The sequence below is a fragment of the Hipposideros armiger genome, unplaced genomic scaffold, assembly GCF_001890085.2.
Source record: "Hipposideros armiger isolate ML-2016 unplaced genomic scaffold, ASM189008v1 scaffold_1788, whole genome shotgun sequence".
Taxonomy (NCBI): domain Eukaryota; kingdom Metazoa; phylum Chordata; class Mammalia; order Chiroptera; family Hipposideridae; genus Hipposideros; species Hipposideros armiger.
In genome coordinates, this window is record NW_017733138.1 from 2,983 (window position 1) to 19,560 (window position 16,578).

The 16,578-nt window shown below is 41.8% G+C and overlaps 1 protein-coding gene across 1 annotated transcript; it reads left to right on the forward strand.

Moving 5' to 3' along the window:
- The first annotated feature begins 6,963 nt into the window (after nucleotides 1–6,963).
- LOC109378192 (olfactory receptor 56) lies at nucleotides 6,964–7,911 on the forward strand. The gene has a single exon (XM_019634644.1). The coding sequence runs from the start codon at nucleotides 6,964–6,966 to the stop codon at nucleotides 7,909–7,911; it is 948 nt and encodes a 315-aa protein (XP_019490189.1).
- The last annotated feature ends 8,667 nt before the right edge of the window (nucleotides 7,912–16,578 follow it).

The window sequence follows — 16,578 nt, forward strand, 5'->3', positions numbered from 1 at the left end:
CCTTACATAGAATGTGTCTGTGGGGCCTAGTGGTGTAATTCTCTCTGGTCACCAGGATCAGGTGTTCCAGAAGTGTGCCCCAGTGTGACTCTATTTGGAATAAGGAAGTAATTAATTTTAAAAAGTTCATGAAGGTAGGACCCTGATCCCATAACATTAGTGTCCTTACAGAAAAAGCTCACTCTTTCTCTTCTCTGTCTGCACATGCTCAGAGGAAAGACCAGGTGGGGAGAAAGCAGTAATCTCCAAGGCAGGAAGAGAGCCCACACCAAAAATCAAACTCTGCCAAAAACTTGATCTTGGACTTTCCAGCCTCCAGAACTAGGAGAAAATTAATTTTTGTTGTTTAAGCTATGCAATCTATGGTATTTTTTCATGGCAGCCCAAGCATACTAATAGAATGTCCATCATTCACAGACCACCAGGAACACATCTGTTGTCAAACAGAGTTGGAGTTTGCATTTCTGATCAAGTATTGATATGTTCATTAGGATTAAATGTGCCCCACGTTAACAGAAAACCTTGCAGTAACAAGATAGAAGTTAACTTATACAACAAGTTCAATAACAATGCTATAACAAGCTTCTCTTACACTCTCCTATGAAACACCTTTTGTTCTCTGTGCTGCAGCAAACATTAATAAATCCAACTCTATTTGGCTACAGTCGCATTTCCTTTCTCTGCTCCCTGAATGAGAGGGGATTTAAAAGTTCTCTTCTTGAGTATACCCACTGAAGGGATACTGGCACAACAAGTCCTGGAGGGAGGTTCACTGACTACAGACACTCATGGGTCTGGTTCTATGGACTCAAGTCAGGCAAGAGATCTCCAGGGAGATCCTGTTACTTGGATATAGACTAATGTAGAACTGGTGCTTGGAGAATTGTGAAGTTGTGAGACAAGCTGGAGCAGATTATGTTGGCAGAGGATGATCAAAGTGCAACAACAGTCCAGGATCAAGATGACTAGACTGCATGTGTGTCAAGTTGATGCCTTGTAAAGTGACTACCTCAAGCCTTGAAAAATGCTCTCTTGATTGTATTCTATTATGTGAAGGGTTGAAAGCAAAATTTCAGGGACAGAAAATGAAGGTGTCACAAAAGGTCAATTGCAGAAATCTCACCCATGTCAAGGAGCTGTCATTGCAGAACTGCAGAGTTGTCAGAGGGTGGGGAGGGCATTCAACATCTAACAACATGCAGAGATAATAGATAATAGGTGATGATAGATAGATAGATAGATAGATAGATAGATAGATATAGATAACAAACTGCACTTTGGACATATCAATACAGAGGACACTGATGTATAGTCCTCAACAGATTGCCCCATTGCCCTGCATCCATTATTTTTTTCTCCAACCCTAGAAAACCAAGAAAGGAAGAGAGATCCATAAATATCAGAATGAGAGGAGCAAAAGAAAAGAAAAACAGAGTAAAAGGATAGACTACTCCCCTCTTCCTTATGGTGGGTCCCTAAGGCCCCAATCAGGCCTGAGCTAGGTGGAGGCAGTAGGTGAGGTTTTAAATTGGATAAGATATTTAAGGGTGACCTGTTAGCTCAATTGGTTAGAGCATGGTGCTGATAACACCAGGGTTGCTGGTTCGATCCCTGCATGGGCCACTGTGAGCTATGCTCTCTCTAAAACAGTCAACTATGCTATTGTAGTATGAAAGCAATGTGTAACCAATGACCATGGCTGTTCCTTAATTAAAAAAAATTTTTTTTAAAGATATTTAAGTTGTCACTTGGATGAGGTTGGATGGTAGCCAACCTGAAGTCTGGTCTTGATTAGCTGCACAGGAATAGACTTATACTTGAATCTAACCAGACATCTCTGGAACCAGCCTGATCTGCAGCAAAAGGTAGGAAAGGAGATTCTGGGTGTAAGGTGGGATAGCTAAAAGTAAAGCAGGCTTATACATAATAATAGACAGGTTTCACATGGCAGAACAGAATAAATTACAAATTGTACAGATAATAGTCTGAATGAGCTCACGAAGGCTGAAGTGGCTGAGGATTGAATCTTGAGAAGGTGAAAATAGAAACAGTGATCTTTAAATAGATCTTTATAGAATGAATTAAGTTTCAATAAGAAAGACAAAGCAGGCAGACTAAATTCCAATAGGGAAATAACGTGACAAGGATGTGGGAGGTGGAAACAACTTTATGTACCTACGGAGAACAGAGGAGATCAGTGAGTTGTAGAGGGTGAGCAGAGAAGGAGGCTGTAACAGTGTGAGATGGTTATAGGGGGTTCCTTTAGAAGCTAGTTTGTGTGTCTGGAACCAGTTTGACAGAAGGCTTACTTTTCTTAGGTCCCTCTAGCTTCGCCTCCCTGTGCCTTCCAACTTCTCCCTTTAATTCTCCTTCTCTCAGCCCTATGATTTAATCTCTCCTGCCTGTGCATCAGCCTCCAACTGAAACCAACTGAAAGAGGGGTTTTTGTATGACACGTAAAACATATTTTATTACTGTTGTGAAAATAAAATGAAAACCAGTCAACTAAACCTAAAGAGTTAAAACAAAAATATAAATTGGCAATTTTGCCAAGTGGTTTCCAATGAAACCTTAGAAAACTTAGAAAATTTACCTGTTTTCATGGTAATAAGTACCAAAACAGTATGATTATAAAATTATTGTCCAACTTGAGATACTCTTGAGATGAAAGGAAGTGCTATCCATGATTATACTAGAAGTACAAACATAACACCTGTAAAACACAGGACTGCCCACAGCAGGCTGTGAAGGGCACTGACTTAGAGAAACATCTGACTGTTTGGAAAGACATCAAGATTCCATGTAACCAGCTGGCTCTTCTTTCTCCCCCACCGGGTGATAAGCTCCTCAGGCCAGGATTGTGTTCAGTCTCCACCTTTGAATCAAGCACATCTCACCCAGTGCTCTGCATATCATGGGCCCTCAGTAAATGCAGGCTGACCTCAGGGGTAGGTAAAGAACAGGTGTGGATTGCAGAGTAAGGAGAGAGCCAATGGGGAAGTCACAGGTAGAGACCTCATGAGGCCCCAGGGGTCACTGGTGAAGTGTGGAATGTGTCTATGGTGGGGTACAGCACCCAGAAACTTGCTTTCCTATTTCTTTACTCTGGCTGCCCTGTGGCCCTCTCCTGACCAGGTTTCCTCACACTGTCCCCACTGGCCCTGCTTCTGGTTCTGTCCCAAGATCCCTCTTCGAGTTTCTTTAATTGTAATCTTGGGAGCTCCTGTTCCAGGGCTGCAGTTTATAAGCTCTCCTGAGAGTAGATAGCTTTACCTTCCTCACTCCAGGTCTATGTTAAGTACTTTTATGGGCAATGAGAGACATTTCTGCAACCTGGACTGAGAGGAAACACATGGGAGGTAGACGGGCATCAGTGGCTGGGCTCTGATGCAAAGTCCTGGTTCGGACTTCATCTGTTCACCACCATCTCCTTGACTAAGTTTCCTTTTTCCCTCTCCCCATCTGTTGAGAGGAGGCTGTCTGTCGAGCCCCACTGAGCTAAGGAGTCACAGGGAGGCTGAAAAGTGGGGAGCTGAAGAATCAGGTCAGAGCTGGAGGGCTCCTCCCTGTCCCCATGGCCCAGTAAGTAAACACACAGGGAGGGACAACGAAATGATTTTGATGTTGGAATCTTCTTCCATAGGATATCTGCTGATTTTTATTTTCCTCCAGGGAACCCACTCAAAGGTGAGTGAGGGTCTTTTTCTGTCTTCTCTCTTCTCTGTGGTTTCTGTTACTGATTACAGGTTATTTCTCCATTTCTATTTGTTAATCAGCATTTCTTTTTCCTCTCAATGTCTGCCTCATTCAGGTTTTTCTTCTTTGGGGGTCGGTGTTTAGTATATAATTTCTACTGTTATGTCTCTCCTCATTCATTTTCTTGTCCTCTTCCTTTGGTCTACTTCTGTCTTTTTATTTCCTTAATGTTTTATTGACCTTTTTCTTTCTTGTTTCCCTCTGTTTGGATCTGGGGCTCAGTAATGGGGTCATGGGGTGAAGGGTGTTATAAAGCAGGAGGACAAGGATGAGTGGGAAAAGGTGAATGAGGCAGGAAGGAGAGAGACAAAATGGGACACAGAGTTATGCCATCCCAAAAGTAGATTGTAGAAACAAGATGGCTTCTTTTTGGTGTCATTTCTAGGAAGAAAAATAAAGGCATTAATTAAACACCCAGCATAAAGGAGGAAGAAAATGAGCATGTGAGATGGTAGAATAGCTTCTTGAGTTGTTTATATGTTACAATTAATCATTCAACAATATTTACTGAGAACATAATATATGCTGGCAGTTTTCTATGAGCAAAGGATCCCCTCATGAACAAAAGTGGTATCAGGGAATATAGGTTCTAGTTGGGCAAAAAGAAAACAAATTTATATGAATAAAATATAGCATGCCTGATAATGTTGAGTGCTATGAGAAGTGTAAGGTAGAGAAGTAATGGGGACGAAAGAAGCATTTCAAGTGTAAGTGGGTGTTGAAGGAGGCCTGGCTGAGAAAATGAGACTCGGGTGACAGAATAATGTGAGGCATATCTGGAAAGAGCCATTCATGAAGAGATTAGAGTGAGTTCCAAGGCCCTGAGGCTGGCATCTTCCTGCTGTGTGGGAGTAAAGGTGGGAGGCAGGTGACACCAAAATCAATGGAAATTCAGGAAAAGCAGAATGAATGTCACCTACAGGTCTGGGTGTGACAGAGCTACCCAGATGAAAATCTTGCCTTATTTTTTAAGCATTTTGTCTTTTATTCTCATGAAGATGGTTCACTCTAGTGCTATGTGTAAATAGACTGGGGTAGAGTCAAGTGGGGAGTGAGAAGGCAAGTCTACTTAGGGACCATTTTCATCATCCAGGGAACAGTGATGATGGTGTGGCCAGATGGGGTGAGCAGGAGTGAGAAGTGGTCAGGGTTGAATACACAGCCAAATGCGTTTGTAATATTGGATGTGTGAGAAGAGAGATGTTAAAGATACACCATGTGCTGTGTCCTGGGCAACTGGACAGACTTGCCATTAATACAGCAAGAAAGGGGACAAAAGGTGTTTCTCCAGGGGAGACCAAGGGCTCTGTCTGGCCTCTTTAGGTAGGAGAAACCTACTGGACATAGGTGGAGGTATTGAGTACAGAGTGGGTGTAAAAATCGGAGTTTAAGGAGTAATTATGGCAGGGAGAGAAATGTCATTAATCAACCACATAGTGTTGTAGTACAAAAAGGGAGGAGAAGAGGGTGTGAAAGTGCATGCGGCTGAGTGCCTCTGCGCAGAGTTAGTAAGGCTGAATGTCCTCAGCACCAGAGGAAGAACTGATGTGAGGTCTGGGGGACCTGGTTTGTTCAGTTGTTTGGTTCAGTCTGGGGCTAATATAGCCAAGATGGTATTTGCAGGCTGTTGGATAGTGAGTAGTTCCTGTAGGATACCACACACACACACACACACACACACACACACACACACACATACAACATTACACCTGGGTGTTGGAAGTGGGAAGCACACCTGGGCACAACTTCTTGAGCATGAGTCAGGACGTGCTCCCTCTTGTAGGGACACAGCTCGCATAGCTTACCTCCCTGGCAGTGGGTCTGGACAGGCTTCTTCTAGTTTAGGAAATTAGTCTAGGTCTTTACACAAACAGTAAGTCCTATGGGGCTGCCTTGTTTCCTCTTTGCAGAGGGGTAGGCAGACATGAATATGCCACACACAAATGTCTCCTCAATGCTACTACTATCCGTTTGAAAGGAAATCCTTGTCTTTTGTAAATATGTGAGGATATTTCATACTATATCAGTCACTGTCCATCAGAGGGAGGAATCCAGCAGTGAACTAGTACATTCAGGTCAAGAACAGGGGCTCCTGCAATTAGAAGGAGAGGCATTCTGCTTTCAGAGAATAAAAGTTGCAGCTATATATCACTTTATCATGTATTATTTTATTCAGTCAGCACATATGTATTGAGGTTATACTATGAGCCAAGCAAAATTCTAAGGGCTGCCAATGTCATGGTGAACAATAAATGGTGCATATGTTCCAGTGGGATGAGTCAAGTAACAAAAGTAAAATATTATTAGCATGTGTGTGTGTTAAATGGCATAAGTGCTGTGAAGAAAAGAGCAGGGAAGGGCTTGGGCTTGAAAATACAAGGACATTTATAGTTTTAATATCATTTTCATAGAAGACATCTCTAAAGAGGTTGGCATTTGAGTAAAGATCTAAATCTAAATCACATGAGAGATAGAAATCTGGGGAGAGAACATTCCAAAGAAAAAGAAAATGCAAAAACCCAAGTGTGGAAGTGAGTCCAGGTTGTCTCAGGAAATTTATGGAAGCAGAGTGAGCAAAGACAGCATAGTAGGAGATGAGATCAGAGATACCAGCATGTGTATGTGTGTGATTATGTATGTGTGTGCTCACTCTGCTTCCATGAATGTTGATGGTTTGGATCTAGGGAATAAATGACATAGAGGAATTAAAAATGATTCCAATTTATTTGGCTTGAGAAATACAAAGAACATCTCATGTCTCCATTACCTTCCCATATTATAACCCATATATATTAACTCTTGGGCAACCCTCTTAGTCCTGTTAGAGATAGTTTACTGAGTCCATGTAATCCCAGCTAAAAAGAGTCAGTGTCATATGGAAAAACAAATATTTTGCCTCCTGAAGGAGGATTGTTCAATAGTCCTGTGGCACATAAAATAATTCAGTTTCTATTTTTCTTGTTACAGAAACATACAAGTATATATAAATGGTACAGTTCTATGGGCTAACAAAGATCCTATCATCTGTGTTATGGGCATATGAAAGAGCATCCTCTTGTATGTTCCAAAGCATATGTCGTTGAGCTCTGATGAATTACAAAATATGTAGCTGACTAAAGAAGAAGAGTTCAAAGATAAATAAAGATGTATTGCTTAATTCAGAATTTCTCTATCCATGTTCAAAGGTTGATCATGAATGCCAGAGCCATGGGGATGTGGTTGAACCAATCATCTATAGATGGCTTCATCCTCTTGGGTATCTTTTCCCACAATCCAGCTGACCTTGTCCTCTTCTCTGTGGTGATGGTGGTGTTCACAATGGCCGTCTGTGGGAATGTCCTCCTCATCTTCCTCATCTACATAGATCCTCGACTTCATACACCCATGTACTTCTTCCTCAGTCAGCTCTCCCTCATGGACCTCATGTTGGTCTGTAACATTGTGCCAACGATGGCAGTTAACTTTCTGTCTGGCAGGAAGTCCATCACCTTTGTGGGTTGTGGCATACAGATTGGCTTTTTTGTGTCTCTTGTGGGATCTGAGGGGCTCTTGCTAGGACTCATGGCTTATGACCGCTATGTGGCCATTTGCCACCCACTTCACTATCCCATCCTCATGAGTAAGAGAGTCTGTCTTCAAATTGCTGGTAGTTCCTGGGCTTTTGGGATATTAGATGGGATGATCCAGATGGTAGCAGCCATGAGTTTATGCTACTGTGGCTCAAGGAATGTAGACCACTTCTTCTGTGAGGTGCCAGCTTTATTGAAACTGGCCTGTGCAGACACATCTCTTTTTGACACCCTGCTTTTTGCTTGCTGTGTCTTCATGCTGCTCCTTCCCTTCTCCATCATCATGGCCTCCTATGCTCGCATCCTGAAGGATGTGCTCCATATGCAGTCTGCTCAGGCTGGTAAAAAGGCTCTAGCCACATGTTCCTCCCACCTGACAGCTGTCTCCCTTTTCTATGGGACAGCCATGTTCATCTACTTGAGGCCTAGGCGTTACCGGGCCCCAAGTCATGACAAGGTGGTCTCTATCTTTTACACAGTCTTCACCCCTATGTTCAACCCCCTCATTTATAGTTTGAGAAACAGGGAGGTGATGGGGGCCCTGAGGAAAGGGCTGGACCATTGCAGGATTGGCAGGCAGCACTGAAGGTCCAAGGCATCCTGAGCCTGATGCTACCCCTCTTGGTTGCATAATGTTAGTAAGTCTCTCACCATTTGTCAGGGCCTGTTTCTTATCAATAAACGGGAACAATGACATCTGCCATACCTCACAGGAATTTTGTAGGGATCACTACATGTAACTCAAAAGCCCCATAAAGAAGCAATGCATTGGTATTATTGTCATTAATCATCCTTTATAAATTACTGGAAGTAAATGTACTCTATTTCTTAACTCTTCTTGTTTATAACTATCTTTTACTGGTGCTTACTAAGTGCTGGGCACTGTCGCATGGCCCATTCTCTTTACACATCTCTTATTATTTAATTGACAGTTCAGCATAATAAACATGGATATCTTAAATAAAAACTTCCTAGATGGCAGAAATTGTCTCTATCATTCTTTTTGGGTAGGTCCTAGCCCTTTTCATGTTCCCTTGGAGGCTTTATAAAGCTTCCTCTAAGAAATAAAAATATACCCCTACTATTTAGAGGTTGTCTCAGTGGGGTAATGTCTTATTTATTGGCATGTTGTCAGTACCTGGCCCTGTGACTTATAAATAGCAGTTGCTCAGTAAAAACATTATTACATGAATGCAAGAAGAAAGCATCAAATAGGATAAAATATATAAAAGCATTTTTAAAAGAACTATATTCACATGCCAAATTTGCTGTAGCAGCTCTAACTCATTTCAGTACTTCCAGTTCTACATAGTAAAACTATATCTGTTTGGAAGATGAAGATTAGAACAGAAATAAAGATAGAATCAGAGAAGCTATTTTGAAACACATAGCAGTCAGGAATAAAACTGCATGAGGTATTTTAACAGAGACAATATGATGTAAAGAGTTGCTAACCAGAGTTCCGGTCAAGATAGTGGGGTAGATCATTGCTGTGCTTGCTTCCTTCCATGACCACATTAAAATTACAACAAAATTATAGAACAAACAATTTGGAGAACCATCTGAAAACTAGTTGAACAAAAGTCCTATAACTAAGGGTAAAAAGGAAGCCATCTTGAGACTGGGTGGAGACTTCAAACGGGCTGGCCCCACAACCACATGTGGTAGTTAAAAATCAACAGGGATATCTTGATTGCAGAAGTCCCCCCCCTGAGGAGCAAGGGATCCCAGCCCCACTCTGGGCTCCTCAGGCTCCTCTGAGCACCAGTGCCAGAAAGAGGAGCCCCCATGGCATCTGGCTGTGAAAAACAGTGGGGGTTTCATTCACCTGAGTGAGTCAGAAAGCAGCTGGAAAACCAGGCATCCTCTTAAAGGGCCCAAACATGGACTCGTGTGTTCCCAGGCACTCACCCTGTGCTTCAGTGGAGGGACTGCAGCTCAGGAGGTGCCAGAGACATATAGGGAGAGACTGAGTTATGTGGCTTTAGGTTAAGGGTTGGAGAGACAGTCACCATTTTTCCTGTGTACAACACTCCTCACCTGTAGTTAGTAGGTGGCCACCATCTTTCCTGTGTGGAACCCTCCCCACACACAGCCTAATCTGAATTTTCATTGGCCTGGTGAGCTCCATTCACTTCACCCTGGTGACTCCCTAAGACTCTACCCTACCCAACTTGCACAATGCTAAAGGTTTTCCCATAGCTGGTAGGCATTCAGTGTTGGCCATGCTGCACTCTTGCATAGACAACTCTCAGGAGTCTGCAGGCCCCAGGGGGGCAGTGGCTGGCCTTGATGTGCTCTGAGACTTTTGTGGAATGGACCAGGCTCACAACTAGAGTCATTTCTGAATCTGCATTAACCCATTGAACACAACTCACCCCACACTGGTGACTCCCTGAGACCCCGCCCAACCCAACTCCTATACTACCCGAGGCTCTTTCAGCAGCTGAGCTTTATGGACAGCTGGCAGGTGGCAGAAGGAGTTGGGGTGCCCTGGGTCTTTTGCTGAGCTGTGCTGGACCTGGTACTGATGATGGCTGACTTTGGTTCATAGTGTGGCCTCTCCCATGCACCTCCAGGTCCTGTACAAGCAGCAACTAACTGCTGATAACTTTTCAGCTCTTACCAGGTAGCCCCAGACCAGTCACAGGCAATGGCTTCCCGTGGCCTGCACAGGAGCCCCTCTCAAGAGACCACAGAATCAGCACACATGGTGGCAAGCTTCAAACCACAACAGAACACAATCTGATTAACCCCATAAGCAGCACACCCAAAGAGTGGTCTTGGAAGGCACCAGACCCTGCTAGGGCAAATCCCACTCCATGGGGCCAGACCCCGCACAGCAGCTAATATACTGGAGTAGTGGCCAATCCTTGTAGCTAGTAAGCCTGAGGGTCAATCCCACCCACTCACATGCCAACAGCAATCAAGGCTCAACTACAACAGAAGGGCACACACAGCCCACACAAGGCAGACACCTGGAACACTCAGCTCAGGTGACCAGAAAGATTGCACACTTGAGCCCTGCAGAACACCTACTGTATAAGGCCTCTCTGGCTTTACCAAGACTGGGAGACATAGCAGCTCTACCTAATACAGAGAAACAGACAGAGGGAGGCAACCAAAATGAGGAGACAAAGAAATATGTCCCCCAAAAAACAGAACAAAGTTCCAGGAAAAGAAGAAAACAAATAAAGGCAAGCAATCTATCAGATACAGAGTTCAAATACCTGGTTATAAGGATGCTTAAGTAACTTAATGAGAACTTGAGAACATCACCAAAAAGATAGTAAGCATAAAAAAGGACATAAAAACCAAAAAAAATAAAAAAGAATTAGAAATAAAGAATATAGTAACTGGAATGAAGAATACACTGGAAGGAATCAACAGCAGATTAGATGAAGCAGACGATCCAACCAGCGATTTAGAAGACAAGGAAGCAGAAAATACCCAAACAAGACAGAGGGGAAAAAAAAGAATTAAAAACAATGAGGCTAGTTTAAGAGATCTGTGGGACAACATCAAGCATACCAACATTCGCATCATAGGAATGCTAGAAGAAGTAGAGAGAGAGCAAGGAATTGAGAACATTTTTTAAGAAATAATGATTGAAAACTTCTCTAACCTGGTGAAGGAAATAGACATACAAGCCCAGGAAGTGCAGAGAGTCCCAAACAAAATTAACTCAAAGAGGACCCCACCAAGACACATCATAATTATAATGCCAAATGTTAAAGACAAAGAGAGAACCTTAAAAGCAGCAAGAGAAAGGCAGTTAGTTACATACAAGGAAGCTCCCATAAGGCTGTCAGATGATTTCTCAATAGAAACTTTGCAGGCCAGCAGTGAGTGGCAGGAAATATTCAAAGCAATGAAAAGCAAGGACCTGCAACCAAGGACCTACAAGCAAAGCTATCATTTAGAATTGAAGATTGATATAGAGCTTCCCAGGCAAGAAAAAGCTAAAGGAGTTCATCAACACAAAACCAGTATTACAAGCAATGTTAAAGAGACTTCTTTAAGAAAAAGAAGGAGGTGGGGGAGGGGGAGAACATAAATATGAATAATAAAATGGCAATAACTATGTACCTATCAATAATCATTTTAAATGTAAATGGATTAAAGGCTCAAATCAAAAGACATGGGATAGCTGAATGGATAAGAAAACAAGACTCATACATATGCTGTGTACAGGAGACCCACTTCAGATCTTAAGACGCACAGACTGAAAGTAAAGGGATGGAAAAGATATTTTATGCAAATGGAAACAAAAAATAAAGCTAGGGTACCAATACTTATGTCAGACAAAATAGACTTTAAAACAAAGTTTATAATAAGAGACAAAGAAGGACATTTTATAATGACAAATGGATCAATCCAATAAGAGGATATAACCCTTGTAAACCTTTATGCATCCATCATAGGAGCACCTAAATATATAAAGCAAATATTAACCAACATAAAGGGAGAGATTGACAGTAATACAGTCACAGTAGGGGACTTTAGCACACCACTGACATCAATGGATAGATCTTCCAGACAAAATCAACAAGGAAACAGCAACCTTAAATGACACACCCATAAAATGGGTTTAAATGATATTTTTAGAACATTTCAAGTGTACATGGGATGTATTCCAAGATAGACCATAGTTTATTTAGGTCACAAAAAAAGTCTTAATAAATTTAAGGAGGTTGAAATTATATCAAGCACTTTCTCCAACCACAATGGTATGAAACTAAAAATCAGTTACAAGAAAAAAGATGAAAAACACACAAACACATGGAGGCTAAATAATACGTTACTAAATAATGAATGGGTCAACAATGAGATCAAGGAAGAAATCAAAAGACACCTTGAGACAAATTAACGTGAAAACACAACAACCAAAAATCTATGGGGTACAGTAAAAGGAGTCCTAGGAGGGGAATTCAGCAGAGATCAAAGATGCCAAAATAGATAAACACTGTGCCTGCTTCCTTCCATGAACACATAAAAATTACAACTAAATTATAGAACAATCAACCTGGAGATGTGTGGGAGGGCAACACTATGAACAGAGGATGACTACCACCAGTACCGGGTTTGAGATAGCTCTGCTAAAAGCCAGGACACACTGAGGCCTGCTGCTGGTTGCCAGCTCCTGTAACATTCAGGGGCTAATAAAGCTTTGTGTGGCACGTAGTTGGGTATGGCAGGGTCTCAGTGAGTCACCAGGGTGTAGCAAGTGGAGCTCATCAGGCCAATTCAGATTCAGATTTGGCCATGGGCATAAGAGAGAGCTCAACACAGGAAATATGGCACCTGCCTGCCAGCTGCACAGAAGGAGGACCCCACACAGGGAAAATGGAGACTATCTTTCAGCCTTCACCTGGAAGCCACACAACTCCTACTGCAGCCACCCCCACTCCAGCCCCGATGTCTCTGAGGCCCCCTGAATCATGTCCTTCTGCCAGAGCCCAGGGTGAGCGTCTGCAAGTGATTGGTGCAGGCCCTTTAAGAGGAGTCTGGGTTTCCCACAGCCTTCCATTCCAACAGATGATCAAAATCCCCATGTTCTTTACAGCCAAATGTGCGGGGGCTCCTTTTCCTGGCACCAGTCATCTGTGCTGAGGAATATGGTGTGGGAGTGGGGTCCCTTGCTTATCCGTGGGGAACCTCTGTGGCTGAGATATCCCTCCCAATTTTCATCTGCCACATGGAGATTTGGGGCCAACCCTTTTTGCGTCTCAACCCCTCCTACCAGTCTCAACATGGCTTCTTTATATTTTTAGTTATAAAACTTCTGCTCAGCTAGACTTCAGATGGTTCTCCAGGTTGATTGTTTTATAATTTTGATGTGTTCACAGGATGAAGCAAGCACAGCATTTATCTACTTCACCATCTTGGATCTTCTCACCAACTTTTGGCATTTTAATTATGTTGTGCCTTTGTGTGGACCTCTTTGGGCTCATTTTGTTTGGGACTCTCTGTGCTTCTTGAGCTTGTGTGTCTATTTCCTTCACCAGGTAAAGGAAGTTGACCATCATTATTTCTTCAGTAGGTTTTCAATTCCTTACTCTCTCTCTTCTCCTTCTGGCACCCCAATGATGTGAATATTGGTATGCTTGATGTTCCTTAAATCCTCAGTTTTCTGGATTCATTTTTCTTTTTGCTGTTTTTATTGGGTGTTTTCTGCTACCTTATTTTCTAAATCACTGATTTGATCCTTTGCTTCATCGAATCTATTGTTGATTCTCTCTAATGTGTTCTTTATTTCAGTTATTGCATTCTTCATTTCTAACTGGTTCTTTCTTATTTTTTCATCTCCATTTTTATATTTCCTATCACTTGTTTGAAGTTCTCACTAAAATGATTGAGCATCTTTATAACCAGTGTTTTGAACTCTGCATCTGGAAGATTGCTTATCTCCATTTTGTTTAGGTTTTGTTTTGTTTTTTTCCTGGAGCTTATTCTGTTCTTTCATTTGGGACAAGCTTCTTTTTTTCCTAATTTTGGCTGCCTCCCTGTGCTTGTTTCTATGTATTAGGTAAATCTGCTACATCTCGCAGTGTTGGTAGAGTGGCCTTATGTAGTAGGTGTCCTGTGGGGCACAGTTTCCCTGGTCCCCTGAGGAAGTTGTTTCTTTCTTGTTGCTTTCTGGAGTATCTTTTTGTTCTTGGCTTTTAACTATTTGGTTATAACGTGTTTCTGTATAAACCTCTTTGTATCTGTGATTCTTGGAGTTCATTGAACATCTTAAATATGTTGATTCATGTAATTTATCAAATTTGAAAAGCTTTCAACAATTGTTTCTTTAAATATTCTTACTGCACCATTCTTTCCTCTCTTTCTTATATTTACAAATGTCTTTGTTACTGTGCTTGATCATGTCTCACAGATCTCATAGGCTCAGTTCATTATTCTTTATTCCTTTTTCTTTATTCTCCTTAGATCCGATAATCTGAATTGACCTATCATCAAATTCACTGATTTTTTTTCTTCTACCTTCTTAAATCTGCTATTGCAATACTCTAGTGAGTTTTTAATTTCATTTATTGTACTTCTCAGAGCCAGAATTTCTGTTTGGTTCTATTTTGTAATTTTTATCTATTTGCTGGTATTCTGTATTTATTCATTGTTCTCCTGGTTTTCTTTATCTCTTTGTTCATGTCTTTAACTGCTTCAGAATATTTAAATCAGTTGATTTAAAGTCTTTGTCTGGTAAGGCTAATGTCTGTGCTTTCTCAAGAACAATTTCTGTTTATTTCTTCTGTGAATGGATCAAAATTTTTCATTCTTTTTTTCTTGCTCTTTAAATTTTTTGTTGAAAAGTGGGCATCTTGAATATTATAATGTGCTAACTCTATAAATCCGATTCTTGCCCCCTTCTCAGCCTTTGTTGTTGTTGCTTGATATAGGCTTTGGTTATTTGTTTAGTGAATTTTGTCAACTATTTTTGTAAAGTCTTTATTTTTGTCTCACCCTTTAGGCTTTAAAGAGAATGGAGGGCAGTGACGCTAGTAATTACAAGTCTTAGAATTTATGACAGGCAGGTGACTGTAGGTTGTTTATTTAATTTCATTCTCACAACAAATATTTTGTAGAGAACATCAATATTCTGATTTTACAAATGAGATAACTGGGGTTCAAATTGGTCCCTTGCGGGCCAGCAGCTGGCGTGCGCTTTCATGAGCTGCCATGAACCACTGTCCAATGGCTGGCGAGCAACTGCCTCACCCAGGAAAAGTGCGCTGATAATACCAACATGGGCCAGTGAAGCCATGTTCTCCACAGCTAGACTGAAGAACAAAAGTACAGCAACTTGCCTGTTCTTTTTCCCCGATTCCCCACCGCTGTTCCCCTCCCCCAATGCCCCAATAAAATCTTTAAAAATTGGTCCCTTGCTCAAAGTCAAGTTTAAAAAAGATTTCCACTTAACTCTGTCTAGATTTAAGGTCAAATATCTGTGCTATGCTATTTCTATTTTTGGAAAATTTTTATTGTAAAGGAAACTCAACTGGATTGAAATTGACTGGAGAGTGGGCAGGATGGGTCAGTGCCAGGGAAAGATGAAATCTTGGTCATGACAGAGTATGTATGTTGAATCATTGAACACTTGGGGACTGATTTGAATTCCCATGGAATTGAGCTCCGAGGTCAGAGAGGTCAGAGTTTTCTTACATGGGAACCTCATTATTTAGCGTAGGTAATGGGAGGAGGCAGAAGAATGCAGAAGGGTGACAGTCTGGAAGACTCTGGATGATGCCCTGTTGGTTTTGCCTAATACATTATTTAGTGGCCTTCCCAAGGTGGCCACAATACAAAACAAAAGCTAATATTTTACATTCCCTTTTATAATGGAAGGAGATCAAATTTTTCCCAGGTTGACCCATGGAAACTCTCCCGTTTTCCTCTTCACCTCCTCCTGGGGAGTGTTTGTTGGAACAGCTGAGATATAAAGACAAATTTGCAAGAGGCTTCCTTCCCTGTGAAGTTTAATTGTCAGAGACTGGGGACAAAGGTGTGGTAGAGGAGGGGTCTCCAAGGATTTGTGAAAATGAAGCAGCAAAGAGGAGAATATGGGCGTCTGTGATGAGTGGCAGGAAATAAAATTTCTCATCCTGGCACTGGACTTGGCCCAGCAAGAGGTCTCCTCCATAGGTGAGAGGCTCAGTGTTGCTCCCAGGAAGAGGCCCTTCCCCTTTGGAATTGGCCCAGTCCCATCTTCCTTCCTTTTAGATGAGGAATGTATGTACTGTAATTATTATTTTTGGAAGGCTTTTTCTTAACCCCTAAAGACTTTGCCAGAATTTTAGCATGGATCTATCTTCCAGATTTTTATGTTTCTTCTTTCAAAATTAACTTTCTTTCCATTTTAAGCCATCTTCAACCAATTTCTTCAAAATCTTTCTATTGCCTTGGAGGAAGGCATCCTGTGGATGGGGAGTGCCCCAAGCACCTCTGTCATGTCTTATTTCCACAAGATAAGAGGAGATTCCAGAAGAGTTCTGACCACATAGGCCTTCTTTATCCTGGAAATTTATTTCCTTTACTTTCTTAGGTCTCTCCTGTTTCCACTTCAGGCCCATTTCCTTCAAGGAAATGGAAGTGACCCCATATACCTTTGCTGAGAGAGATCTCAGAATCAGCTGAGTGATCAGAGCAGTGCCCCCTCGACGGTGGAATCTGTTCACTAGACATACAGCTTCAGACTGGTATCTGCCCTCCTGAATCTCCAGTCCTCCCAGGTGTCACTGATTACGTGGTTTCC

Coding starts and splice junctions, on each gene's coding strand:
- LOC109378192 (XM_019634644.1), top strand. CDS start 6,964: ATGGGGATGTGGTTGAACCAATCATCTATAGATGGCTTCATCCTCTTG.